The sequence below is a fragment of the Parambassis ranga genome, chromosome 7 (assembly GCF_900634625.1).
Source record: "Parambassis ranga chromosome 7, fParRan2.1, whole genome shotgun sequence".
Classification (NCBI taxonomy): Eukaryota; Metazoa; Chordata; class Actinopteri; family Ambassidae; genus Parambassis; species Parambassis ranga.
In genome coordinates this window covers 17,593,690-17,621,619 of record NC_041028.1, presented here as the reverse complement: position 1 = coordinate 17,621,619, position 27,930 = coordinate 17,593,690, and the positions used below count along the sequence as shown (strand labels likewise).

General features: G+C 44.2%; 1 protein-coding gene across 3 annotated transcripts; it reads right to left on the bottom strand.

Moving 5' to 3' along the window:
• Nucleotides 1–146: 146 nt before the first annotated feature.
• On the bottom strand, nucleotides 147–27,930 carry lamb2 (laminin, beta 2 (laminin S)). Of its 3 annotated transcripts, none has more exons than XM_028410079.1 (36): nucleotides 27,799–27,930; nucleotides 27,521–27,606; nucleotides 17,632–17,801; nucleotides 17,404–17,539; nucleotides 15,418–15,491; nucleotides 15,118–15,306; nucleotides 14,787–14,850; nucleotides 12,895–13,097; nucleotides 12,699–12,819; nucleotides 12,407–12,595; nucleotides 12,149–12,328; nucleotides 11,922–12,034; nucleotides 11,276–11,355; nucleotides 10,738–10,873; nucleotides 10,484–10,642; nucleotides 10,268–10,395; nucleotides 10,059–10,191; nucleotides 9,767–9,959; nucleotides 9,478–9,621; nucleotides 8,964–9,195; nucleotides 8,709–8,878; nucleotides 8,392–8,427; nucleotides 6,516–6,740; nucleotides 6,222–6,439; nucleotides 6,044–6,140; nucleotides 5,782–5,963; nucleotides 5,492–5,682; nucleotides 5,188–5,372; nucleotides 4,839–5,080; nucleotides 3,843–4,046; nucleotides 3,586–3,730; nucleotides 3,301–3,508; nucleotides 3,082–3,223; nucleotides 2,261–2,437; nucleotides 2,005–2,164; nucleotides 147–1,170 (listed from the first exon to the last, which is right to left on the bottom strand). In XM_028410079.1, exons 2-36 carry the CDS (start codon nucleotides 27,549–27,551, stop codon nucleotides 1,034–1,036), a joined length of 5,394 nt encoding a protein of 1,797 aa, XP_028265880.1. In that variant the 5' UTR covers nucleotides 27,552–27,606; nucleotides 27,799–27,930; the 3' UTR covers nucleotides 147–1,033. The 3 variants fall into 3 exon arrangements, with proteins under 3 accessions (XP_028265880.1, XP_028265881.1, XP_028265882.1); XM_028410080.1 differs by having other exon boundaries at nucleotides 27,521–27,587; nucleotides 27,799–27,867; XM_028410081.1 differs by lacking the exon at nucleotides 8,392–8,427.

Genomic DNA, 27,930 nt, shown 5'->3' with positions numbered 1-27,930 from the left:
ATCAGTGTTGATCCTAACTTATGATGGATATCTCATGCTTATGTCTGAGAATCTGCAATACTACAATATACAAGCGGTCACTAAAGTTTATATGCATAAACAACTGAAAAAAAATATTTCAGTCAAAAGCAGGACATCAACACACATAAAATGTTATGTATCCTTTATTCACAACACTGTACACTTTATTTTGGTACTTTTCCTTTGGTAATTAGCCTGTAATCATGTGGCAGCATCTCATAGCTGCATTAAGTTGCAAATTATAAAAAGATATTGGGGGTGTAAGGCACAATTACAACACTGAACTGTACTATGGACTGAGCTTTGCTGTGTCTTATGTCACATATTTCTATTGGTTCATCCTTCTATTAGCAGTAGATAGGGTATGTTTTGTCTAGCTGCAGGTATCTTTGTTGCAGTGCAGTGAGCTCTCTGGAGCAATGATACACAATGTTCTCTTCACGCGATCCTGACTGAAAAAAATTTATCTTAAATCTACACAGGGATGAGGTATTATCAGTGTTCGTGTCTTTTTCTCAGTGTTCTGGCTTATCTGAAAATACATAATACCAATGACTGTCACTCGCCAAAAAACAAACGACAACAAAAACACACCTTGACTCTCATTTTGTCTCATGCATGTTACATTTTTTTTGCTGCAAGAGGACACTGTCCACCGCAGTTTACATCGAGTTTTTGTACTGAGCACAGCTCAAATAGGACACAAATGGATACAGAGAAATTTGGATTGACTTGCAGATTATGTAACACAAAAAAAGACAACAAAGACAGGCTGCCTATCAACAAATGTGATAATATTCAATATGCAGATTGATTTTAATCTATTGTTTCTCACCCTCTGCTTGTTACTTCCTAAAAATGCTAATTTAAAACATATGATCCAGATTGTTTTAAAATTTTAAGCAAAAAGTATTTTCTCAATCTAAAATACAACATATGGCAGCCTTTAGGTTTGGAAATCAGAGTGTTTAATTAGTTTTGTGAATGAGGGGCCTCTTTCCTCATGGAGTGATTACTGGCACGTGTTGTAGATCTGGATCTGTTTGTTGATGTCGCTGAGGATGCTTTTCATCTTGTCCTCCAAGCCGTCCAGCTGACGAGCTTTTCCTTCTAACCGCCTCTGGTTCTCCTCGTAGTTTTTCTCCAGCTCTGTGGGAACGGGTACACAGCCTGGGATTAGCAGCCAGTCAGCTCAGACTAAGGGAACACACTGGTCTGTTATTCTGACCAATTACTTCACTTATTGGCTGAGAAATGACTGATACTTTAGCCCTCGTCCCATTAACAATGTGCAACAATTTGATGACTGAGTGTATCAATAGCTTTTTTTATTAGCACTGTGTGAACATAAAACAATAAAAAAAAAGACTTTTCCTGATCCTGACTATGTACTGGACTGGTTAACATTTTAAGTTTGCTCTCAGTATCCTGCCTCAGTGGCAGAGACCACTATCTGTTCCACCACGCAGCTCAGGTACCGTCTCTGAGGCAGGGCTTTTATTTTGTAAGTTTGGTTGCCTGTTTTATTTTGAAGTCACTGACCTCCCTCATGTTTCAGGTGTCTTGTCTTCACCTCCTGGTGATTACCTGCTCCTCTTGCAGTGTGTCACCTGTGTCTCATTGTGATCCCTGCCCTCTGTATTTGGGGTCTGTCTTCCTCTGCACTCTTTGCCAGTTCATTTTGTGCTGTTGCCAGACTTACCAGCCATTGTTACCTTGTTCTCCAGCAGTGTTTTTTGACCACGGCTTGATTTTTGACTACTCTTTAGCTTAGCCCTCTGGTATGAATTGAATCCAGCCTGTTTTTGACTCGTCTTGTATTATAGTTTGCCGACTGTCCGCCTAGCGGACCAACTAAAGAACTTTGTTTTTGCTTCGCCCTCTGCCTTCTGGTTTATACTGTCTGCTCGCAACCTCTGACATCTGCTCTGGTTTTCACTTAGTTGAACAAGTTTTATTCATACACAAACAGACAGACAGTACCTGCTAGTCTCTGTAGCTTGTTTTGGGCGTCTCTCAGTAGTTCCTTTGCTTCATCTCTAAGACTCTCTGCCCTTTTCTTGGCATCCTGCACAGACTTGGCTTTACTGTTGACCCGCTGCTGCACCTCATGGTATTTATCTGTCAGCTGACCGTCCAAAATCTGAGCATTAGGACAGAGGAAAGGTTTATCTGTTAAAAGCTGTGTCTGCTTTTAATGAGAAAAAAAACATGTGCATGCACACACTCTGACACACACCTGCTTGGCTTCATTTGCCTTATCTCTGGCCATGGTGGCCGTCTCTTCAGCTCGTGCTGCTGCCATGCTGTTGTTGGCACGTTTGGTCTTCAGGGCGTTGATCTCACGTCCCAGCGTGTCCAGGCGGTCCATGGCATCATTCAGGTCTTTCTCACTGTTGGACGTCTCTGACTCAATCTGTGGAAGAAATGTGAAATCTGACACTGAACCACAATTTTTAAAATGAAATTCTATTGCTGAATATTTATGTAATAACTAGCAAATATGTAATTAAAGCACTAAACTAGATTCTCCAAATCATTTGAGTATACATCATTATGATGTAAGATGATTATTTCATGAGCATTCTAGTGGCAAAACCAAGTGACATCCTCTGAGTACCGTACATTCAGCATAGTCGCGCAGCACTGGCCTTTACATTATATTAAGGCTTAAGACTGCTTTCAGCTTTAAATCTGCAAATCCTTTTTATAGCCATTTGGGGGCAGCATGGCCAATCATGCTATTGCATTCCATGTATGCCAAGGAAGGCTAATTGGCCACAGTGTTTCTTTTTTTGTTTTTTTTTGTTTTTTGTTTGTTTTTTTTTTTTTTGCACCAGCATTTCAAAATGAGTGGAAAGCATAGGTGGCCATCGTGAGAAACAATGGTTCTCCTAGTCTCTTTATTCAGAGCACTCGGCCCTCTTTGACCCCTCTGAGCACTTCAAGTCGAATATATTGTAAAACAGACTGGCACCCCAAAACCACCGGCACATATATTTGTTACTCATTATTTCATTAATTTCTACTAGGTGCTTATTTTAAATAGTTTTTACCAACCTCAGCTAGTCGGTTCTCCGTCTCCCCGATGTCAGCTTTGGCTTTTGCTATGGCCTTCTCTGCTGAAGCCTGAGCATTCTTAGCGTCGTCCAAGGCCTGTCGGACTGTCTCTGCTGTGCTCTTCACCCCCTCAGCACGGTGCCTTTAAAACACCACACGCGTCACTGACGATGCTGTTGCACAAATGCTTCTAACCTGTACATGGGTTTATTGACTTACCTGGCCCTCTTGGCGTCCAGCAGCAGTTGCTCTGCCTTGCGTACATCTTCCTGCGTCTGCTGCAGGATGGTATCCACGTTGGAAAGGCTGCGGACCCGTTCTTTGATTTCATCAGCGAGGTGTCTGATCTGTAGGGGTGAAGCTGGGATGGAGAGCTCCAGTACGCGGTTTGCCACTGCCTCGATACTGTCAGGGTCAGCTCCCTCCTCTGAGAGGAAGAAGAGCGTGAGAGCTGTCGGGACACTTCTACTGATAAACAATAAATGTTATCTGGTAATGACTCACGAGTGAGGAAGTCTCTGATCTGTTTGATGAGGTCTCGCAGGTCATTGTTGGAACGCTCCACTTTTTTCTTGGTGGCGGTGGCTTTCTCCAGAGCTGCTTGGGCTTTCCCCTTGGCCTCCTCTGCCTTAGTTTTAGCGTCTGCCACCTGAGTGAGTCAGTAACGTTTATAAATATATATCTCTAACTGTACGCCATTGTTACAAATATGCAGCTTGTACACATTTAGACATTTGTCGAAAATAGTTAGTAGTCCATACCTTGGTAAAGAGTCCCTCCACCTCTCCCATGGCGTTGTTCAGCTCCCTCTCTGCATGTTTGGCTCTCTCCAGAGCATTGTCAGCTACTGCTACGGCACCATTACAGTTCAGGCCTCCGCAGTGACGGTTCCCCTCATCGTCACGGCAACCTGCACCCCCACACGGGCTTTCACCACAGGGAGCATCACCCGGGGCACCGCAGACCTGATGGATATTATGATGAATAGAGCTTAAAAACCCCTCTCTTTATTTCACAACCAAAACACACTAAACACTTAACTGGGCGGGACCATGTGCTGACTGTGACATACAGTCATACTGTAAATAAAAGCACATTTTGTAGATTCAACTCCTTTAAAATAATTAATCTAATATAACACATTAGCCCCGTGTGATTGGTTATTTATTAATCTGTTTATTTCGACACTACACTGTGTACTACATGAAGCATGCACATTTAGCTGACATTGTTTTGTTATCGACATTTTTCTTTGTCATGTAGTTACTATGTTTGGAGCCTGTCCCTTCTTTTACTGCTTCAGTTGTTTAATCGTGTAAAAAGCCATAGCTACTGTTAGCTTAAGCAGGATATACATTTGCTTAATCTAAACTAATTTTAATCTCAGACTTTTGCTTGTAACTATGTATGCTTTTTGCTATTTCTATGAGCTGAGTCATGGAGGCTGACACAAGAGAGTTTTATGTCACTTATTATGGTTGAAGCTGCAAGTTTTTGTCTCCCTCTACTGGCAGTGCAAATAATAACACTCACTGTCACTGTCTACTCACTGTAGTCACTGTCAGCTAGCTTGCTAACATGGATTACCATCTGTGTAGCCTTCCCTTATTGGAGAGTAAAGGCCAAAATTATTGTAGAAATTTCATGTTGTTTTTTTGTTTTTTGTTTTTAACTCCTGAAGTTATTTCAGATGGACTCACATGTCAGACCTGATGCATAAATATGCATTGCTCTGTCACAGTACAGCTACAACAAACCTTCTCGTTGATCTTCTTCAGGTCCAGACCCTGTGCTCTGGTGTTGAGGTCTCCCAGCGAACGCTTATTTGCAGCATTTTTGCGATTGAAGTCGTCCTTCTTTGCAGCGATGAGGCGCTCGGTGCGACGGCGAGTGTCTGCTGATTGGCTGACTGTACTCGGCTTGGTGATTGTGGATTCATTAGCACGTCGCTCTGCATCACGGGACCTGTTGTAGGAGCTACGGATGCTGTCATAGGCACCTAGGAGAAAGAGAAGAAAGAAAAGGTCATTGTCACTACACCTGAGTACACTCAGGCATGTGAGACGTGAACATGAGCCAACATGAGGAGGAAAACTGTTTTCTCACCCAGGAAGTTAGAGTTTTTGAGGATGTCCAGCTGGTGGTGCAGCTGCTCTGATGTGAGGTTCAGCTCTTTGGCCTCTCTCTCCAGGGCGCTCAGCTCCTTGCTTGCCTCAGAGTTGCTGTCCTGAACAATAGTCAGGTCTCCTTCCAGTCGATTTAAGGTGTCAGTGGTCTCACCAATCTGTGCTCTGTGGGCCAAAATGTGAAATATTTTACACAGAACTGCTACTAAGAGGCTATTAGAACCACGAGGGACAAACTAACTGCTGATAAATATTATAGCTGCTGTGGAATTAAAGAGTTGTACCTAAGATCTTCAATTAGCTCCATTAGCGTAGCGACGGCTGCAGCGGTGGCGTTGCGTGCATTAACAATGCCCTGAGCTTGTGCCAGTTTCTCCTCCAGGTCTCTGAAGGCCTTCTCATAGGGGCCAGTAAGCCCGGTGGTCTGAATCTCATGAGCCCGCTCTGCCAGAGTCTTAGTGCGCACAGCCAAGTCCTGGTAATGAAACGGAAACAGATTATGGTTGACCCCTAATCTTTTTGATATTTCAGATTTGGCTCCTGACATATTTTTTTTGTTACATGATAGCTGCACCTGAACAATGCGGTCCCAGTCCCCAAAGCACTGGTGACAGGGCTGGCAGTTGGGGAATTGACCAGAAAAGCCTCTTGCACACTGGTCACAGCGGACACCTGACACCCCCTGCTGGCAGACACAGTGGCCGGTCATCCTGTTGCACTGAGAGGTCTCAATCCCACGCCAGTCGCAGTCACAAGCTGGAGAATAAAAGAAAAGGGATGAGTGGATTGATTATTTGACTTTTGCACCTAATTGTTATCATTACAACATTTCAAACCTCTGCACTGCGTCCTGGGGTCTCCCCAGTAGTTCTCCTCACAGTCGGTGCAAGTCCTCCCCCCAAAGCCATCGCGACACTGACACTGCCCAGTGAACTGTTCAACAGAAGCAGATGACATGTTATTTCTACAGAGTGAGCACACACTCACAAAGTATGGAACTGGGTTTTTTCTTACCTCGTTACAGGAGGAGGTGACAGAGTTGTTGGGATCACAGCCACATGCTTCACAGCCCTTCCCGCTGGCCAGGTTCCAGTGGTTGGGGGCGCAGTGGTCGCACGTCAGACCTATGACGTTGGGCAGACACTGACACTGGCCTATGGCACGCTGACACACACAGTCCTCACGCTCCACACACTGGCTGCTTTCAGTGCCCAGGAAGTTACACGTGCACTCTGGTTGACAGGAAACAGGAAACGATTATAACATTATTAACAAGCTACTTCATTGACTGCAAACATTGTTACTCACTCCTGCAGTTGCGTCGGGAAGCGTCTCCGAAGTAGCCGCTCTTGCATATGCCGCAGTTGGGGCCCTCGGTGTTGTACAGGCATTTCCTGCACTCTCCAGTCTGCCTGTTGCAAGCATCCACATCAGACATGTCTATGTTGTTGTTGCACGGGCATGGCTGGCAGCGCCCTCCAGGCTGAGAGGGATTCCCATAATACCCCGGGGCACATTCTTCACATCGGGCACCTGAGTTGAGGAAATGAGAGCATAGAAAGAGAGATATGACAGCAGCACAAACTCTTTGGTTTGCATTGGAATATGACTTTGGTTTCCCATTTGTGTATAAAACAGGCAGCAGGGAGCTTGCAGCAGTGGGATGAAAAAGGTTATCTTTGTTTAACACAGTAATAAGGACCCTCAAGTCCTAGTGTGTGAGTTTTGTTACTCATCATCACTCATAGGGTTTGGTTAACCAGTTTTCATTAGCTGTCTTCCTTAGTACACCATGTGATATATTATCGTACTTACTGATTAGTCAGCAGTGACTTCCAGATACTTCCAGAGACCAATGAAACATTATGGACACTTCCTGGATTGGGTTGCAATAATATCCTTTTACTGTGTTCTGTCATCTATAGTCCATATATTTAGTAACTGATGTTTTTTGCCAGACAGCCATCAGTGCTTTTCTTCTCTGTTCACTGATTTTGATATCTTTAAATTAAAAAGAAACTACAGAATACTCTGCATAATACATTTACATTATAAAAATGTGGAAAAAGTAGCGCAGTAGGCAGATTAAACACCGAAGTACGAAGAATATGAGAGCAAAGCTGGATGGATGTAAATGGATTGGAGAGATGGTAAAAAAATTGGGCAGAATGTAATAATCTGCAACAGTTTAAAAGTGTTTTCAGGTCACATGTGACACAGATGTATTTATGCTGCATTTAGTTTATGCCCTGTGGTAAGTGGTGAATTACTGCTTCAGCATCTACACAGTTAAAGCTGAATCTAATTACCAATACAGTGAATCCTTTGATTCACTGTATCACCTCTCTCAATAATTAATAAGCTTGAAACTGAGTTGACCACATAACATAGTAGAACTTGAGAAACTAAAAAAAACGTCATTGGAATTTCTTATAATCTATCTCAACCTGTTGAGTAAAGATGAGCACGCTTGAGGAAGCAAAGGAAGTCACTCCTTTACTTGCTCACAGTACAGATAAGAATGCAATCTGAAATACTTAGCACTACTAATGAGTCGAATAGAAGGCAGCACAATGCTTATTATTTTTTTGGATGAAAAAATAATATAAAAAGATGCAATTTTAATAGTATTTGAATTTGTACATACTTTTTGTTACATTTACCTTCTGAGATTAATATTCATTATTACAAGCTTTGGTCTTTAAAGGATAAAAAGTAGTAGATCACAGCAAACAGTTTTTTTTTGACACAATCAGTGGGAAAGGATAAACAGTCAAACCTACTGCATAACACAAAAGACAGAAGCTGATCCAGATTCAGACTCAACACTTGAGAATATTGTGAACCTCCACCGGCTGACATAAAGATCTCATGACAGAGTATGACTCTGGGTCAGGTCCCTTTTATGGGGAACATGAACACAATCGGACCTGGTTCAAATGTAGTGTCTGAATAATTTAACCCCATCTTGTGCCGTGTAAAATGCAGGTGTTCAAAGAGAAGATGTTTAAAGGTGTTCTTTGAGCCAGGTCTCACACAGGAGTGCACTGTGGCACAGCACCATTGATGGGAAGGGTGCTGAAGCCATGCATGGGTAGGACTGGTAAAGTGAAGGTAAGGTTGGTAGAAATAAAACAAGGAGGCTTAGGGGTAGAGGGAGAGGAGTCAACCACCAGTTACTCACGCTGAAAAATGGTGGCCCCGGAGCGTTTAACAATCCCTGTGCCAGGGAATATAAGGGAGGGAGGAAATGACACAGGTTACCAGAGCCCACTGAGGAATATCACTCTTACCTCATTTCGGTAACATCCATATGTGTCACATAAGGTAGAAGATAATAACATTACCTCTAGTTGACTCAATCACTCGGTCATCATAGCAACCAGTGTGATACATTACTGATACACACTGATGATTTTATCAGGATCACTTATGCTGTGGTTGAAGAGGAGAGGGAGAGGAACGATGGAAATATAGAGGCAATTTGAGAGTAAGGCTTACCTGTGTAACCCTGGTTACAGTTGCAGATGATTTGTCTGTTACGGTTGTCCTGGTAACAAGATGCAGCAAAGTGACGCCCACTGTTAGGTCCATCGGGGCATGGACACGGACGGCACTGACTGCCGGATGATTTTCCCAAAATTGGGTTACCATAGTAACCATTGGCACACCTACAGAAATGATAACAAAACGTAGGCAAACGGGTTATGGTAATAGTTTTTCATTGTCATTTAAGGTGATTTATGGAGACATCACCTCTCACACTTGTCTCCTCCAGTGTTGTCTCTGCAGCTGATGCAGGCTCCGGTTCTCTGGTCGCACTGGTCAGCATGCCCGTTACACTGGCAGGGCCGGCAGCTGGGGAAGCCCCAGTGACCTGATTGGCATCCGTCGCAGCGCTGACCATATGCACCCGGGCGGCACTGGCACTGGCCGGTAAACTTGTCACAAAGTCGAGTCACAGATCCTTCCAAGCTACAGGAACAGGCTGGACAAAGCAGGAGAAAGATGTGAGAAGGAGGAGAGGCCATAAAGAGTAACGATTGTTACATGGATTTGTAACTGTGCAAATGAGACAGTAGAGGGCGCCAGCAGCATAGCCCACAACTCTACCATTCAGTGGTACCCAGGGACACTGCTGTATTTGCTCTTGGACTGAAAGATGCTTTAGCACAGATCCTCACAGAGAAAGCTCAAACTGGCTGTAAATCTTCCCCCACTATGGGAAAATAGAGAATAGATCTGAATAGTCTGAACTGAAAACTCTCACCTATACAGCCTGATGGCCCAAAGCCGTAGGTCCCTGGTGCACACTGGTCACAGCGGCGACCAATTACGTTAGGCCTGCAGCGACACTGGCCCCCACGGACATCACACACAGAGCTGATGGACCCCTGAGGGTCGCAATCACATGCTAGAGGACAAATAAGAGGAGGCATCAAGTTGACATAGGAAAGCATTCTGTATAAAACAACATATCTTAACGACTATATGTGGGGAAATGCTACAGTGTACAGCATGGACATCAAGTAAAGTAACAAGTCTTCTTTTTCACTCACGCAGACTCCCGTCATTTATAATAGCCGACATGCTAGTGATTAGCTTGGCACAGGTGTCACTCATCAGTGGGCGGGTCACGCTCTTCGCCCCCTCGTGGCAGCGGTATCGCTCATAGGTCTGCCTTCTGGTGTTTGAGGCTGGATCCCCTGCGTTGAACATCTCCATGGAGGAGTGGCGGGGCATAAGTGCAATCTAGAGGCAAAAGAAAGGGGAAGAGGGGGTATGTTTCTGAAGGGGAATATTCTATAGTTCACTCATTGGGTGTAGACTGGAAAAATGAATTCATCTCACCGAATCCATGAGGAGGACAGCGTCTGCTGCTCCGTTAAGGATGCTGTTGGCATCCTGATAGCGTTTGAACTCAAAGCGGAGGGTGTAAGTCACACCTCTCTCTAGACACACAGGCTGAGCAGGCACCATAAACCTGAGGCAAACACGGAGAGCAAACAGTTTACATCAGAGTACACCTCTGTGTTTGTGTGTGTGTCTGAAGCGCAGACCTGGCACCAGCTGGCAGAGAGACAGTGAGTCTGTCATCATCTGGAATGGTGTTTCCACAGGGGCTGCTGGTGGGTATCGGCCCCGGACGAATCACTGTTATCTGCACCTCCTCCCAGTCCCGGGGCATCTAGAAAGGATCCGTGTGTTCGGTTAGTCTGTGGCTAAAAGCAAAGCTGGGGAGTCAACCCAACCACATAGCATGAACAAACGCAGACCTGTGACTCATAGCGGATGAGCAAATCATAATCCATAGAGTAGGGTATGTTAGTGATGATGAACTCCAGGGTGCCACCCTCAGGCACCCAGGCGAACCCCATACCGGTCCATGTGGCAGGGCGGCCGGGCTGATGCTCCCTGGTTTCCAATCTACAGCCCTGAGAATACACACAAGACAAATTCATGTCTTTACATGTGTTTCCATCATAAAATGGAATAAGCAAATGCCAACCTTGAACATAGGCAGCCTTACCTGTCCCATTTTGGCCAACTCAGCCTCATAAAGGAAGTGATCCAGAGCCATAAAGAAATATCCAGACTCCACCTGTGTGCACTGGCGTCCTGTCATGTGACTGCGGCAGCGGCACTGACCGCTCTCCATGGAGCAGCTATGAACAGAACATGCATCTGTTATTTGACTGTCACAGTTATACATGTGCACTGTGGCACTCTAGATGGTAGATGTCACTGAGGGTTTGCCCATCTTCATATACTGTGTGCATCAGGATGGAGATCTGTCCAACAGACAAAGTCTGTGAGAGTCCAGGTTCCATACTTTTTCCCATAATGAAACTTGGCTCACACTTTCTCTACTACTAAGCTGCATAAGTTATCAGTATAGCATTAAATGAATACCTAATCTTGTACGAGTGGGGAAAAATAACTGTATCTGGCAGGAGCCAATGAATCTGAGCACACTCTTATATTGGGGTAAGGAATGCAAAAAGATCTAACGGGGCCCTCCATTGGCAACAAACTTGATGATTTATTTAAGCTACAGCACCACTCACTGGTTGTCCAGCGCTCCGCCGACGTCACACTCGCAGCCTCTGCAGCCGTTCAGGTCGTGGCTCAGTGCCCAGTGTTCTGGCTACAATCACAGTAAGACATATGGAATGCATGGTGATAGACAGACAGACAGACAGGCAGGCAGAGCAAAACCCATGAGACATAGAGTCCAACATTTACATCTGTCTCTTAATGTTGTTACAGACAGAGGGGAACCTTCACTTCAGTGTGACTGTGTGGGTCATAGAGTGAATCCAATAATACGGTCAGTTTAAAGCAATGAGGTGGTGCGCCTGTGAAGTAGATCACTGTTAGGATTAATGTTTCTAAAATGAGGCTTCATAGGACTTATCAGACAACTGTATCCACTTTCGGACCAGGTCCAGGCCTGACCATTTTAGGCCTGCTGTAACCCACACCAACCGGATGAGCCTCAAATCCCTGCGCTAAATTTAGACACACGACCCAGGCAGGAGCTGACATTCCTGCTTATACTATTCCTGGCTGAGTAGGTTTGAGACCAGAGGTGGAATTATTACAGGAAGCTGATCACCACCAACAGCCTGGGCTGCTGCTGGGCAGAGAGGGTGAAAAAATAGACCATCAATTATCCAAATCAGTTTTATTTATTATCTAATATTGGCTTACCAGGCACTGGTCACAGCTGCGCCCAGTGACAAGACGCTTGCAGAAGCAGTCTCCACTGACTGGATCACACTGAGAGCTTCCTGACACCGTCCCTCTGTGGTCGCACCGGCATGCTGGAGAAGAGGGGGCGCAAAGTGGCAGATTAATGACTTGCGGTGTATTTGTTTAAATAATGTAGTCCTCCCTGTTTAATCAGTAAAGTGCAGCCAGTGAAGATTTTTACTCACGTTGGCAGCCCTGAGGGTTGTCTGCACTCAGGCCAAAGAAGCCCGTCCTACACTTATCACATCGCGGGCCCTCAACGTTTGCCTTGCAACGGCACTGACCTCCCACCATGCCGAGGGGAGGGTCAGTGTGGCTGTCACACATACCCCCGTTTTGTGAACCATCCGGGTCACAGTCACAAGCTGCAGGGAAAGACACACAGCATGAGATTTAATGCATGATGGGGATGTGGTTATACATTTTGACACCCACACACTCACCAATGCACACTTGTGGGTCTCTTATATCCCTGAGGGGGGCTTTGTAGAAGAAGGGTTTGCACATCTCACAGTTGCGTCCCATGGTGTTGTGCTGACAGTCATCACAAACTCCTCCGCTGACATTTCCCGTGGCCAAATACACAGCCATGTCAAAGTGGCACATGTTGGAGTGGTTGTTACAGTTACACTCTACAAAATAAAAAGCAGGTTAAGTTATTGCTCTTGTGTGCATATACTCTGAGTAACTACTGCTCTGTCGTGTTCTCTTGTGTGCTTTCGTCCCTGTACTCACTCTTGCAGGCGTTGGTGTTGCGTCCTTCAGCTGGCCTCCAGGGCAGGTCATTGTAAAAGTCATCACACTGCTCACAGTTCAAACCTTTGGTGTTATGGTTGCAGACACACCTGCCATGAACCTTAAATATAAAGGGAAGGGGTGTTAAAGGCACAGAGATCATGCGAATGAATTATTTCTGTGAGTGATCCCTCACCATTCCTTCTATATCGTCCCTGATGCCATCGATAGGTGCACATTCAGATGCGTGCCCGTAGCAAAAACAGTTTCCGCGTACCACCAGCTCGTATATAGCATAGTAGTACTTCTCTTTGATTTCATCTCTGGGATCCAGCAGGTTGTCCCCCAGGGTGTGAAGTTTGGTGAAATTCACTCTCAGATTGGTGATCTTCAGCTGGTCTGATAGGAAGAACACAAAGACGAGAATAAATAGGGGAGGAAGAGGATGCTAAGGCTTTATTACACTGTGCAGGACATGCAGTATGACATGGGGTTAGGGTGAAAACAAATATTATGGATAACAAGATACATTTTTTTATTGTTACTTGGGTACCTGCTGCTCCGTTTTCTTATTAGCCTTTGCTTAACAAAGTTGGCAATTATGCAATCCTCTTTAAAAGGATTAGATAAACAACAACCAGATGTCATTTTGAACATACTTCTAAAAAGATAGAAGCTCTGAAAGTGATGGACAGTAATGAAACGTGGTCTTGACATGGTTCTTCCCACATCCTGCCTCTGTATCTTAACAAATTATCTGGAGACAGTTGGAGACAAAGTCCATTTACACTGTCAGTGTGCCAGAAGAGCAATGAATAAAACAGCCTCTGTTGAAGTACAGCTGTTCACCAGTAGCAGTCAACACACACACACACTAATGTGTATGTGCCAGAGTGAATGTCAGCACACATTTCACAGAGGTACACACCTTTCCCTTCATTGTAGCATGCAATTTTTGCAATAGCTCTGCTTCCGCAGTTTTCACGTTCCCATGCCAACACACAGCAAATACAGTAACACTAACAGCAGAGCAGAGTGAATACAAACTATGAGCCTCTTACATTGGTTCATATATAAAGGAAATATAAAGCAGGCCATTTGGATAACAAAAATAATATTGTAACCTCATAACTATCATTATCAACTGTTCTCAAAGCTCAAAAAACAGACCTAAATACTCCAAAGCATGGTTTAAAATAATTCATCTTCCCAACTCTCTTTTCATTTGAAACACTTCTGTATTTTAAGGAGCCGTTTTATAGCTAGATGAAATGCTAAGCTCTGACCCAGCCCTGCTGACTTTATGTGCAGTAACAGACATCAGAACTAATCCATCCAGCTCCATCACACTAAGACGCCCCACTCAGAGTCAAATGCAGCAGCCAAACAGCAGCTCATCAGGTCAACAGCTGAAATTCTACCACCTCTTTGTCTATAGGTAGAGCCATCAAATGTTGATGCAGTCAGTCCTGTCAATCAAGATGGTGTCATGCAGACAAGAGAGAAAGTATGTATAAAAGGCTGACATGTTCTAACTTCTGTGTTGTGAAATCAAACAAAAAGCTAGTAAGTAAAGACGGTACATGAGGATTGCTCAGCTGTGAGGGGGTCAGAGGTCTCCATGTGTGCTAATTTCATCAAGGTATTAAAGCAGGCCAGCCTCTGCTGCTGAGCTGGAAACTGAGTTGGTCTTTCTGGGAAAAGCTCTCATGTCCTGCCAGTCTAAACACGAGGGCTCGGACAGCGAGGCTATGTGGGAGAGAAACAGCTGCTTCTCACATCTCAACATGTCTTCCACACAGCAGGGCCATGTTTCACACCCCAGAGAGAAGAGCTGTTACAGTCTGTAATGTGTCACAGCCGGAAAACAAGAGCTAATTGTGTCTGTAGGAGTTTGATTAATGGTGACAAACGTGAATACCACCCTCAATGAAAAGGTCATTCAATCATCTGATATGTGTGTGTGGAATTTCTTGCATTATGACAGTCAAAAATAATATCATTGCTGTTATGATATTATTGTGGTAAAAGCTGATTTTTAAATCCACATATTTGTAGCATGCATGGTTACGCAAGAGTGTGACGTACTCTGGATATTTGGGCTGTATGGATCCTCAATCCTGATGGCAGGATCCAACACTCTGTAGATGACCTAGGACAGGAAATGTATATTATTCAAACAAACATTGATAATTTTGTCCCATATTGTGATTTGAATACATGCTACAGGCCTCTCATAGCTTATCCAACAGATCCACTTATATGTATGTTGGAACTGGAAACCCATCTGGTGGCATTTCACAATGATACAGTCTGTTAGCATGCTAACTATTTTAACAACCATATTATTACCATAATAGGACCTATTGAGATTGCTGTTCTTTCTTTCTTTAATTTCTTTTGATAAGTAAGTGCTCACCTCTCCTTCTGTGGACGGCTCAATGTCAGAGTAACGTGACTCACAGATGACATCATTAATGGTTCGTAAAGGACCCTGAGAGACTCCAGGAAAGGCAGTAGAACAGTCGTGGGAAAAGTAGCGGTAGATCCGCCAGGTGCGACCAAAATCTGCTGACCGCTCAATCAGCAAGGCAGCTGGGCGGAAAGTCTGCAGGAGAAGAAGTCAAAGATTTCATCAAAGTGAACAATTACTAGGTTTGGTTGAGCTATAGGAAGTGCAGACAGATGGAGGTCCAGTCCATAAGACTTTCTACTTTACCTTGAAGGTCATGATCAGGTGAGTAAAATGAAACTCTGCTTCCAGATTGAGTTGGATGAAGACATCAGACTTTCCTAGTGGAGAGAGACGCAGAGAGAAGAGGCGTTCTAAGTATATGTTAAAACTAGCAATTTCTGTCAGCTTGTCTGTAAGAATAATTCATAAGCCGTTTGCACTGCTTTCCATCTGTATCATCATTTTCTGACAGAGGGATGACACAGAGTAACAGCTTGTGGTTGAGAGTGAAGCAGTATCCATGCCTTTGGCTTGAGGGCAGGCTCTTTGACAGGAAAAGACATTCAGTCTTGGCAGGAGAGATGTGGAGAGCATTTCAGAAAGGCCCACACACTTCCTGAGCTGAAGAACACGAAATGTTGTGAGGAGCCACTCTACTCTGAGGGATACGTTCACTCTTGTACTACATGTGCAGTTCAAGCCAAGATTTCTGTCAAACCATAACACAGCTCCGTCATACACACACGAATAAGGGTTAGAGAGGACGCCTACCCATTCATGTGCCCCAGATAATGACGGGATGAATGTGTGAGGTGCAGATCGATTTACTGAAGCATATAGCAAAAGCTCAAACCCAGGTGAAGGAGCATTAAGAAGCAATGGAGGGATCCAGACATCCCACTTTGCAGGTTGTGTGTGTACAAGTGCAGAGGATTGTGTGCAGTGCCTTGCGGAACACATTGCTTAAATAAGAGTGACTTTGATAATTGTGATATTTTTCATTTCTATTGTCTTGTGGAGACCTCTCTTTTAGCTTTTTAACTTGTCCTTATGTTAAGTTAATATTCTATACATGCAAATAAGTGTGTGGCACCCTGGTAAAGCAAGCACACTTATACACATGTGCTACTATATTGCACTTGTTCTAGTCTGAAGGAGTAAACGAAAAGTTTTTTTTCTTCATTTTTAGAACGTGTAACTCACAGTACTCAATGGAAAAAGACACCAAATCAGCATGTTCCACCAGCCTCCTAACATCTGCATATATGCAAGCAGTCCCCAGAAATGACCTTTTCCAGTTAATGAATGAACACAACAAACCACTGTGATCTGTATCACACGGGCTTACTGTGTGCATGCTTACACCATGCATGACACTATGAAAAAAGCCTACCATGAGTAAAAATAGTCATTCCCTTCACTTCCTGTCCCCCTTCTTCTTCTTCTTCTTCTGTTTCTCTCTGTTCTATTCTGGGTCTGCTGCTGCACAGTTCTGTCATTAACAGCGCTGCCTTACAGAACCATGGCTCTCAAACAGATGAAATAGCCCTTGTGTCCAGATATTTACAGTGACTCATTGCAATGGAGATTTATGTGCACTGAATTTACATCAGTTAAAATGTGTCTCAGCCCCTGTCTTCACTCCTGCACCTCATCCTGTCTTGGTTATTTCATCTACATTGACTTTTAAATTCCCATCGTGGCCTCTTCTTCTCCTTTCCCTCTCCTGCCACATCGGGGCCTACTCTGTTATTAAGCCCATCTGTAGCTGCTCAGAAGAGTAGGCCACAGTGTGTGTGTGTGTGAGTGTGTGTTCCAACTTAATACTAATTTGAAACTTCTCTACAGCTACCAGTTGATTACTGCCTGTGGATAGTTCTCTCTTTCCAACGTCTTCCCACTTCACTTCTAGTTGAAGCAATTCTGCTCCAGAATACCCATTACATCACCTTATTTTCATGTTTGTTTTTTTCCCTCTATCTTGCCTGTCTATCGTGACATTTAATCAGTGTAAAAGGTGTCCTGGAGTAACCTTTAGTGCATATTGAATGTCTGGGGTAAAAACATCCTAATATGTTATTGTGTGGTAGAATGCTAATTTTGCTAATTAGGAAATTATGCTAATTTTGCAGGTTTTTGTCAGGAAGCTAGCTAGCTAATTGGTCATTTGTGGAAATTGAGTGACGGTACCAGTTCTTTTTTTTTTTTTATCTGAACCCTCACAACAAGACCCAAATGACAAAGCCTCACCATTCTCTGACTGCCACCAGGACTTCTTGCGATGAGGTTTGAAGGTGGTAATAACATTCTCTATCCGATGATTGATGGTGTTGTAGACCGGGTCATATGGTCGTCTGGAGTCACAGGTGAAACACTTCTTCTCATCCTGCAGCAGGACGGGAAAAGAAGAGTGAACCACAGGGCAACAATAAAAACCCAGAACCACAGCTTAGAGACTGGATAGAGACACACACTGACCTGCAAGTGACTGACAATGCAGTAGGGCTCTTTTTTCCTCATGCCACACGTGGATGAGGCCTTCAGGTTTTTCTCTCTTCCAACCAGTAGGTCTCCGGTTGCTGGGTAGCAGCTTCCATGGGCGCAGCCGTGGCTGTGGTCAGGCTCCTGGCCAACAGCAGCAGCCAGGACTGAAGGATTAGAAACAGGAAATTAATTAGAGTGAACAGGAAGTAGGAGCCCTGCACAGCCTTTTTGTTCTAAATATTAAGACATCAGAAGCTGGTATCAGTTCCTGAGGATGGAAAGGAGATAAAATTGGAATGGTCTCATGTCTGAGCATCCAGACCAAAGCCACCATTTTATTCAAATAAAAAGCAATATGAGGCACTGAAACCAATACAAGTCATCATTTTGTGGCTTATGCATTATGATTTCTAAAATGTGTGGAAGCCTAATAGAAGTTAGGGTATGAATGGCTTATTGAGCTGAATGCTGACCCCCCCCCCCCACCCCTTCCTCACCAACAGCTACTGCTTGACCAAGAGCTGATTCAGTGTTGAGACAACAGCCACTGGGACAGGGATTATCTTAAGACCGCTCTGCAGGGTAACAAGCTCTGCTGTCCGCAGGGGTCCCAAAGAACTGACCTGACAAGAGGCCCCTGCTACGGGCTAAATCTGGACACAAACCAATGCAGGTCAAACAGAGGGCAGCTAACCACAGAAAAGCTGGAAGGTGCTGAAATTGCCTCATTGTCAATTATTCCAAATGGAAATTTGACAGAGTGAATATACATGAGTGTGTCTGTCTGAGCTACAGCACCTGGAGCCTTGGCTAAGTAGCCATGCTATGTGTGGGAGTTAAAATAAACTTTCATGACAACCAGAAGCAGCCGTCGCACATTCCACTGGACATCCTGACATGAGGCTCTCCTCCTACATGCCACTGGGACTGGGGTGCATTTGTGTGGATGTGTTTGTGTGTTGCTATGAAGAACAGGTGTTTCTAATCCTCATTTCAAAAATACACATCCAATCCAACAAGCTTTGGAAAACTGTGTTTATGCGCATGTTCCCTATGTCCATAATATAATACATAATAGCTCTCATTAGCTTTTCCTTGTTTTAACTTTATCTTCAACCTTGAGGTTCTCTGTTTCCTTCTCACTCCGACTGAACATGTGTGACCTTGTTAGCAGCTGGTCACACACTGCATTTCTAATGTAGTTTGAAAAATGTTGTCACAGACACCCAGGCTGTCTTTGAAACCACTGACTACACTGGCAATATGTACTAATTTGGACTTTTTAAGTTTGGTATCACACAGACACACAAGACTTTAAGACCCTAAACCGTTTTTGCACTAGGCTGTGAATATGTGAGTATCTGCTGTAAAGTTGGACATTTGAACATGCAGCTGTATGGTGACTGACTCATTTTCAGAGTCAGTCTCAAGTGGCCACTAAGGGAACTGCACTGTTTCAGTTATAGCTGCAGTTTGATTCAGACTGGCTAAGAGCTGCAGACATGAAAACACTCTGGATAAAAAGTTGGCAGATGTAGTAAAAGCATCCACAAATTAACAGGTTGTAACTGGAATCATAATCTATAATTGGTTGTCTCTGCTTTTTACTGACTGCACTATATTTCATGTGTTTTGCTGGCAGACTGGCTGCTGTACCTGTCAGAGCTTGGATGCTCTCTACTATCTATACTCACTGATTAAGGTAGACAGAAGCAGTGCACTATCACAGCCTGACACTGAAGCCAGCTGTAGATATGGAGCCTGCTGGGAACTGTACAGAGGAGGAGTTCACATGGACACACACACACACACACACACACACACACACACACATTGGAGGAACCTGTGTTTGCCTGGCATTTGGACAAGTCACAGAGTGGTGCCAGCCAGCAGTGAGCCACAAGCAGATGAGGCTAATAGGTCACAATCACACACCTGTGCATCTACACAAACACACGCCCACCCTCTGCACGGTGACACACTCATTCCGAATCACAGCATGCATTTGGCTCTTATCTGACACTCAAACCAAACATCATTCACTCACAATTTTCAACGGTATCAGGCATGCTTGTTGACAACACAAAAGACACCTATTAGAGGATTTGTTCAAGTGTGAGATTATCAGCACCTGACATAATGATATCAGATGGATAAAAAAAAAGAGACACAGTGCAGAGCCTTTGTACAGACAGTGAGAGGATACGCCTAGTCGCAACTTGATATCTGTTCTGGAGACAACTGGCACACTTTCAAAGGTGTGTGTGTGTGAGAGAGAGAAAAGCCAGGGAGTGAAGCAGACATCTGATGTGTGGTATAATCACCAGGGTTCTTGTCATCTTTAATCTCTTTGTGTTTCCGTCTGTGTTTGTTTGGACTTACGCTGGACATCACACATCTGCTCACAATGCAGAAGTTAACAGGGTTTGATGTTAACCACTTCACGTTAGTTACTAATGAACAAATGTATGTGTATGTACAGTAAATCAAAGTGAGACAGAGAGGGAAGTCTAAAAGATGGAAATCTATTATTTGTTGCACACTGTGTGGAGACAGGGCACAATTAAGATCTTATCTTACTCTCCATGAGACAACAAATGACTTTGATTGGCCCAAATTAGCATGCATATGTGTAAATCACACAGGACTCTGCTGATTGCTGAAATACCTGCAGCCAATTAGCTGAAAAAAAGACAATGGTGGACAAGATGTGTTCCTTTTCTTGTCCACTTTCTTTTGGTCTGTTGCCATTATTGGTCCAGCAAGAAGGAATGTAGGCTGACAGCTGAGAGTAGAGAGCGTGTGTGTGTGTCTGTGTGAGCTCACAATGCACTGTTCTGTTGTGTAACCAGCCTGCACCATACTGTTCACTATTCAGCTTATATAGTCCCATGCACTCACACAACACATTATTACTCTTTAACACTGTGCAGTGCTGAGTATCGTGTAACCCTCTCCATATTTATGCCGCACAGACTGTTTATCTTCACATGTCACACAGTGTAGACAAACCAGCCGCCTATTCTGGGCTCACTGTTAAAAAAAAAAAGACCTGCTATCATTATACTAATGCCAGAGGACAGTGAAATGTGACTCTAAGCCAAAAAAGTCTTCCACATGAGGCAATGCTGTAATCGTCAGGCGGCAGTGACAGAATACACAGTGCAGCCTGCAGGGCCTCCAAGAATTATTTCCACAAAATGAATTCCACACCGACCCCTTCACCCCAGGTGAGCTATGCTTTTATTCCTGGAGTTTAATTCGCACAGTGACGTGTGACAACTCGAAGGCTGGGGTGGTGACTTTAATTGAGCCACGTGTCCACCAGTCATGTGACCATCATCTTACTCCTGTGGTTTTATTTTAACATATTATTTCTAGTGCTTTCGGTGAGGCTTAAAGTATCTTAACATGTGGCTAATTTAGCTAATTATCCCCACAGTGTTAGTATATTCTTCCCCTTTAAGTTGTGAGCCACCTGTACACATCTAATCCCACAGAGTGAGTCTGTGTGATAGTGGGGGGGGGATGTGACACTGCTGTGGGACATTCCAATAAGATTGTCTGGCGAAACACAGTTTGCTGTCACATCTCCCATCGTAAACAATACAGGAACCACAAACGCACAAACACACAGGCTGACAGGAAAGCACACATGGACACGCTTTCTGAGGCAGGAGGAGAGGGTGTGAATGAAACACACTGCTGAGAACATTTTGGTCAGATCCAGTGTCATCCCACTGGATTAGCATCATTTTAAGTCAGGCGATGATCTGCATACCTGACCTGAATGAGTGTGGGACTAGAAGACAGCACAGACTACTTTAAGACACAGCCAGAGAAAAGTCAACAGCCTTTTATTTTTAACTCCTCTCAGATAATTAGTTTACATTCTCTCTCTCTCTCTCTCTCTCTCTCTCTCTGTCCACTCCTTGCTCTGCACTTAGCTGATTGATGGTCAACATCCAGCTGTTCACCTCCCTCCTCGCCTCTTTGTTATTCCTGGCTCCTGCCTCCCTTCTCTCTCTCTCTCCCTCTCTCTCCTCAAACAGCAGATCACCCTCCTACCTCTGCCCTGCTGTTCACCTTCTTTTCATCCTCCCTTAATAAGAGCCCGGGGCCTCACTTATAAAAAAAAACAGGGGACCTTGATGTCATGTATCATTATAGGAGATGTCCAGGCGATGCTGTAGTTATGTCTGTGAAAGTGCTGACAGCGTCCACAGCAGGAGAAGGCTCCACTAACATTCATTTTATTAAGAAAACACCAAGTATTTGCACTAATTAAATATGATGATATTGTTGTATAAATGTAAATAAACTCACATTTGCTGTCTTCTTCTAGTCATTATAGTGCTTCAGTTAGACAAGAGTAAATGGAAGGAGGGGTTAAAGTGGTTAAAAACTGCTGTAAAAAGCTGTACTAAAAATAGTCTTTATATCCCGAAGCCTGCAACATACTTTGAATGATTTTGGCTGTATCACAGATTACTATAGTAAAATATAATTATATCTCATCCATCAAATAGCTCAACATCTGCCTCACATCATGATCTGATTTCAAAGATCCTTCAGAGAGCCTGTTTGTATCCACATGTCCTTTTTCATTTGCTTTGACTGCATCCATTACATATTTGGAGTCTCAGCTGTTTCTGTCTGGCTGTTGGACAGACACAGCAGGTTTCATTGAGCGAGGCCAGACGCTGCCCATTTACACAGGCTGTTATATTAACAAGGCATGGCAGTGGGAAGCAGCTGGTAGGACACATTCACATTCCTGTCCCATCCTGGAGATGTCTGAATCACTCTGCGCTGGAGAGGAAATATGGAAGCAGCAACAGGTGGAGAGAGAGAGGGAGAGAGGCGGAGGCTGCACTTTGGTTTGGTCTTACACATTCAAACAGAGGTCTTCAAGGATTCTGATCAGAAGCATTGAAATCCTTGCAGCTGCAGCATGTCAAGCTTATAAAGCCCAGTGGGACTTACGATGATTATGACTATTAAGTCCTCCTTGAAAGCCAGCTACTGGCCACAAGTTCCCTGCCATGCTGCCTGGAGCTTCATAAATGCACCAAATAAGAGGCGCATATGGCCAGCAGATGTTAGGTGCCGGTCAACCGGCTCGTACATCGGTTACGGAGCCCGGATTGTGGGTTGGGGCTGGTCATTATGGTGTTGTGTGTTTTTTGCTCAGCAGCTGCTTAGGGAGACACGGGCCGCCGCTCAGAGTGCAGCCCTGTTTGCTGTAGGTGCTGATCAGAACCTCTGATGAGGAAAATCTGGCTGCACTTAGAGAAAAATACAGCACACATGGGAAACGTGTGTGTGTGCGTGTGTGACCTGCATGTTTCCTGCAGCCTTTAGATAATCTGTGTAATTACCAAGTAAATGATTACAAATACTTGTGGCTGTGTTTTGTGAAAATTCTAAGAAAGTTGTGTCTGACTGTTAACAGTGGGGTAACCTCTGTGTGGCTGAAGGCAGAGGGCACATACTGTGAGAATACACAGGAGAGCACTGCCTACGTGAAGTAACTGATGATGACCCTGTGTGTCCCAGAGAGACGATCAGGAGCAACAAATGTTCGAACTGTTATGTGTGATGTACATATGGAGGCGTATACCTGTGCCTGCGACCTTCCTGAAGACTAACAAAGCGTGTTGTTCAGTAGGGATCTCCAGAACGGGAAGTGTAAAGTACCACCACCATGACCAGTTAACCTCTGATCCTGTGCGTGTTACAGAGCAGATGTGTGCAATCAAATGACAGAAACAGCCCTTTAAAGGCAGGTCTACAAAAACAAATGCTGACAAGATACTGACCCAGCACACACCACATCAACATCATTCAAATAGATGGGACCTGGAACATAGATGTGAGGCAGCTGGACTGTGTTTATTATGTGGTTACAAGATGAAACCACTGCCAACTGTGTTTTAAGGTCAGTTCATCTAATTAAAAATAGGTTTTAATTGGAAACTCCATTAAAAGCATCCTTCCCTGCTTCCACCCTTTGCATTTTAAGCTTTATCTTTCCTTCCTTCCTTCCTTCCTTCCTCCCTTCCACTCTGCACGCTGCAGTATCACACTCTAATTGCTGCTTGTCAGCTATTAGATAATTACGGGTGTGGATGTTTCTGAGATTGCTTTTTAACAAGCTGCACAGCACAACAAGCAAAGTCTGTTATTAGAGGGGGACAGTTTGTAGCAATAGAAGAATCAAAAGTAGGAGATCAGTTGGAATTGATCTGATGAATGTAAAACTGTGACCTGCACCGTGTGGCTGAAGTTTAGCTGCAGCGGTGCACCTGTTCTCCTCCATACTTTGGTCCACTGCTGTACCAGCCATTCCATTGTTTTTAATGAGCCCAGCTCCATTTCCTATGCCTCCTCCCTGCCCCTTCATCCACCCCCCCCCCCTTTTAGTCCTCCTCCTCTCCCTTTATCTCCACCTCCTCTTTTCATCCAGAAAAGCCCTGCCAACAGGACGGGGGAAACCTAACTCACCATCCTTTCATATAAACAAACCTGTTCCCTCTCTGCTCCCTCCCTTTCCCTCATACCCAAAGTCTTTCTCTCCCTCCCTTTTCCTCTTTGTCCTGATTCTCTCTCACCCCCTCTATTTTTCCAGCCTCTCTCTCCCTCTCTCTCTCTCTCTCTCCCTCTCTCTCTAGTGCTGGTGGTTAGTGGGCTTTAACATACCATTGTTCTGGTATCCGCACATTTCCGGAAGCTGTTGCTTACAAAGGCTTTGGGAACACACTCTCTCACTCCCACTGCATAACCTCCTCTCACCTGCCCACACACACACACACACACACACACACACACACACACACACACACGAGATGAGGGCATCAACCAAGCCCCATTCCTGCACACACATATAAACCTAGAAGAAAGGTGAATTAGAGAGGATTTACTGTGTCGTCAGGCAAACCCAGATCTTCTTTCATGTAGTTTTGCTCCCTTACTTCCTTTCCTTCCTTCCTTCCTTCCTTCCTATAGACTAATGATGAGTTGATGCCTCCTTCAGCTGCATTTAAGCTTATTAAAAGTAATTTTATACCAGAAATCAAAGAAATTACAACTTACTAGAAAACTACAATACACTGGACGACATAACATTTCCACAACAGAGGATATCTGCAGATACACACACACAGCCCCCCAGATAAGGACAATAGAAAGAGAAAGTGGAAAGGGATAAAGTGGAGGCACTGCTGACTCTTTTGTCCTTTCACTCTCTCTCTCTCACCACACACACACACACTGACACATACATATATTTGTGCACATGCCAATTAACCCCGTCCCCGACCTTGGGGGTTTGGAAATGACCCCTGACCTTGCAGCTCGTCCTCGGAGGCGTCAGGAGTCTGAATGGACGGCTCCTTATCTGTGTAATGACAGCGCGGGAGGTTTACACACACTCGTTCCGCTCTGAATCCCAGTTCTGGTCTCCCTCGGATTCTCCTCCCAGCTGATCGCTACATTCTCTGCGCCTGTTTCTTTTCACTTTGTTTCTCTGCAGAAACAACCTACTGTAACTGTTACATTATGCACAGCTTGGTTTGTGAGGTTTTTTTTACTCACATCAAACCTCGTCGATTTTTGTCTATCCTCAAACCTTCTTTAAACAGATGAACATATATTCATTAAGTTAAAATTAAGCCTTTGTACAAAGGTCATGTTCTACATTAAACCACGTGGCTGTGCTTTGAGGCCACGCCACACGTACTCAGGTATTGTTTAACTGGGTTTTTCCTCCTCACACACACCACACACACACTGAAGCATGCAAAATTAACTGGTGACAAAATATCTCCTGAACCAAAGCAACATGCTGGCTTGGTTCAGTGGGTGTGTTGTGGTTTATATAACCCTAACCATTTGCAGCACATTCACTTCCTAAACAGTGGAACACAAGCTATACTTTTGTGTGGAAAAACATAAACAGTCTCTGGCCACATCTGCAGATGAACAGAATCGTATCATACTAGGACTAAACAAAGGAGAAAACACACACAGCGATGTCACAAACCAGTATTTTCACCCTGAAATGCCAAAATACATCAAAGTACACCAGCACAAAGACTTACTGTAGCTGACAGTAACCTAAGATCCCTGCTGTCATCAGATTCACATTCAAATGTTGCTAAAGCCTTCATAGCACTAGTACACGGTTGGATCATGGTAATGGTAAAATTCCCAAACAGTCACCATTATATTGTATATTGTACTGCCAACATGCTTCTCTGCACTTAAACCTCCCTTACTGTAATGGAGGAGGGTGTCTGTGTGTGGTTGTATTGTATTCAGACTGGATTCACGGCGTTCCTCAAAGCTTTATGTCACTCTGACAGTTACAGATAGCGCATGTCCTGAAACCTACAGCGAAGCTTTGTTAGTGCTCATAAAGAGCTGGGATCAGTGAGGCTACCAGCAGCAGGCACTAATAGACTTTAACTGGAGCAATGAGCCCATTGTCTTGTAGCTGCAGGGAACAATGCATTAGGATGCATTTTGTTGAGGGGGTCATTACTCAGATAAGCTCACTGATAGTTTTGAAGCAAGTGTCGCTGAGACAAAGAAGAAGAACTTCACTGTGACATACTGTGTTTGCATGCACTCATTTCTCAACCTCGCTTTATTAGTGTCACGCAGTCATCCTGAAAGCTCCTTCACCAGTGCTGTAGTATGTAGGTGAGCAGTAGGAGTCTCTATTTGCGGATTCAGCTGGTCAGTTTTAGGAGGACCATAAACAGAGTGACACCACCCACAGAGAGAGGGAGGCAGACAGACAGACGTGGGGGTGACCCCACAGACCCTGAAGGCACCGAGGCCTGAAAAAAGAAACATCAGCTATCTTATCTCTGTGCAGGGAGATGCAGGGGCCGACATCAGCCCCACATCCAGCACGTTCAGGCTACTGGAAGTGGTCGAGCCACTAACCAATGTGGGTTTATACGCAGGTCTAAGGTGGATGAGACCAACAAAGGAGCTCTTTTTTAACTTAAAGAGATTATATTATAATTCAAGAAATGATAGTCTATCACTGCCTGTGATAGATCGTCACGTAACGTTTCTCAGATGCAGTCTATAACATCCTGTGGACTGGTTTCCCAAACAATAAGACATGAATGCTATACCTCAACCGCAGCTAACATTAGCTTAGCAAAATATTCAATCATTTTACAGAATGAATCCAAACCGAACTGACAGACATGCTGCAAAATAGCTACTTTATCACGTAGCATTATGAAATAATAAAGTGTATATGAGTCAAAATACTGATGATAGTTAGCTTGCCATGTTACTTCACAAGCTAATGTGATCCATGGTTAAAATGCGTATGTGATGTGCACAACAGTTAGCCAGCTAGCGGTAGCTTAGCAATAGTTGATGCTTGATAAAGTTCAATTTAACTTTGTTGTCATCATGCTAGTATTTCTCAGCTGTGGTACAACATACATGCCATAATAGTAGAGTCAAAGTAACAGAGCTAAACTAGCAACAGGATGCTGCGTGCAGTTCCCTACTTCACCACAGGTGTCAGTATTGATGCCTTCAAATATGACAGTGAAACAGGCAATAACAGAGCGACTGTAGATGAAAACTAGTTATCCTGACAAAAACACCCGGCTCATTAACCCATCTTCATGTTGTTCTTCGTGTTGCAGCTCATGTGAGACTTTAACTTTACGGGCTTAACGTGAGTATACCACAGGCTGCACATTTTCCACAGACTAATCAAAGTAAGCCCAGTGACCCGCAGACACGTATTAGCCGTCATACCCGCTCATTAAGTCGCTTCTGAGGATTTGTTATGGAGCAGAAAACATGGAGTGACTTCAAAGCGCCCCGTGTGCAGTCTACTTACCGCAGAGCAGCGTTAGCAGTGAGGCTCGCATCTCTGAGCGCACATCCACCCGCGGCTGCGCTGCAACCTGTGACACAGTTTAGGGACTAAAACACGGAGAAAAAAGTTAAGGTGCAATTATTTCATTCTATCCGGATCCAAGATAAAAAGAATCTTTATAAGAAGTCATAACAGTTCAGTGTTTGAGAGCCTTTTTCTCATGTAAAACCAGCGGTCCAGCCGTCATACGCTGAATCCGTCCTATCCTTAGATTAATACCAAAGTCAGCCTGCACTCACCGTGTCGGTTCTGGGTCAAATGTTCGTCTCTGTGCGGTGTATGACACAGGCTCCCTGTCGGACACTTGTTGTGGAGCTGAGCTCTCTCAGTTGTAGAGTTCTGAACTCCTGCAACGCCGGAAAACCCGAGCT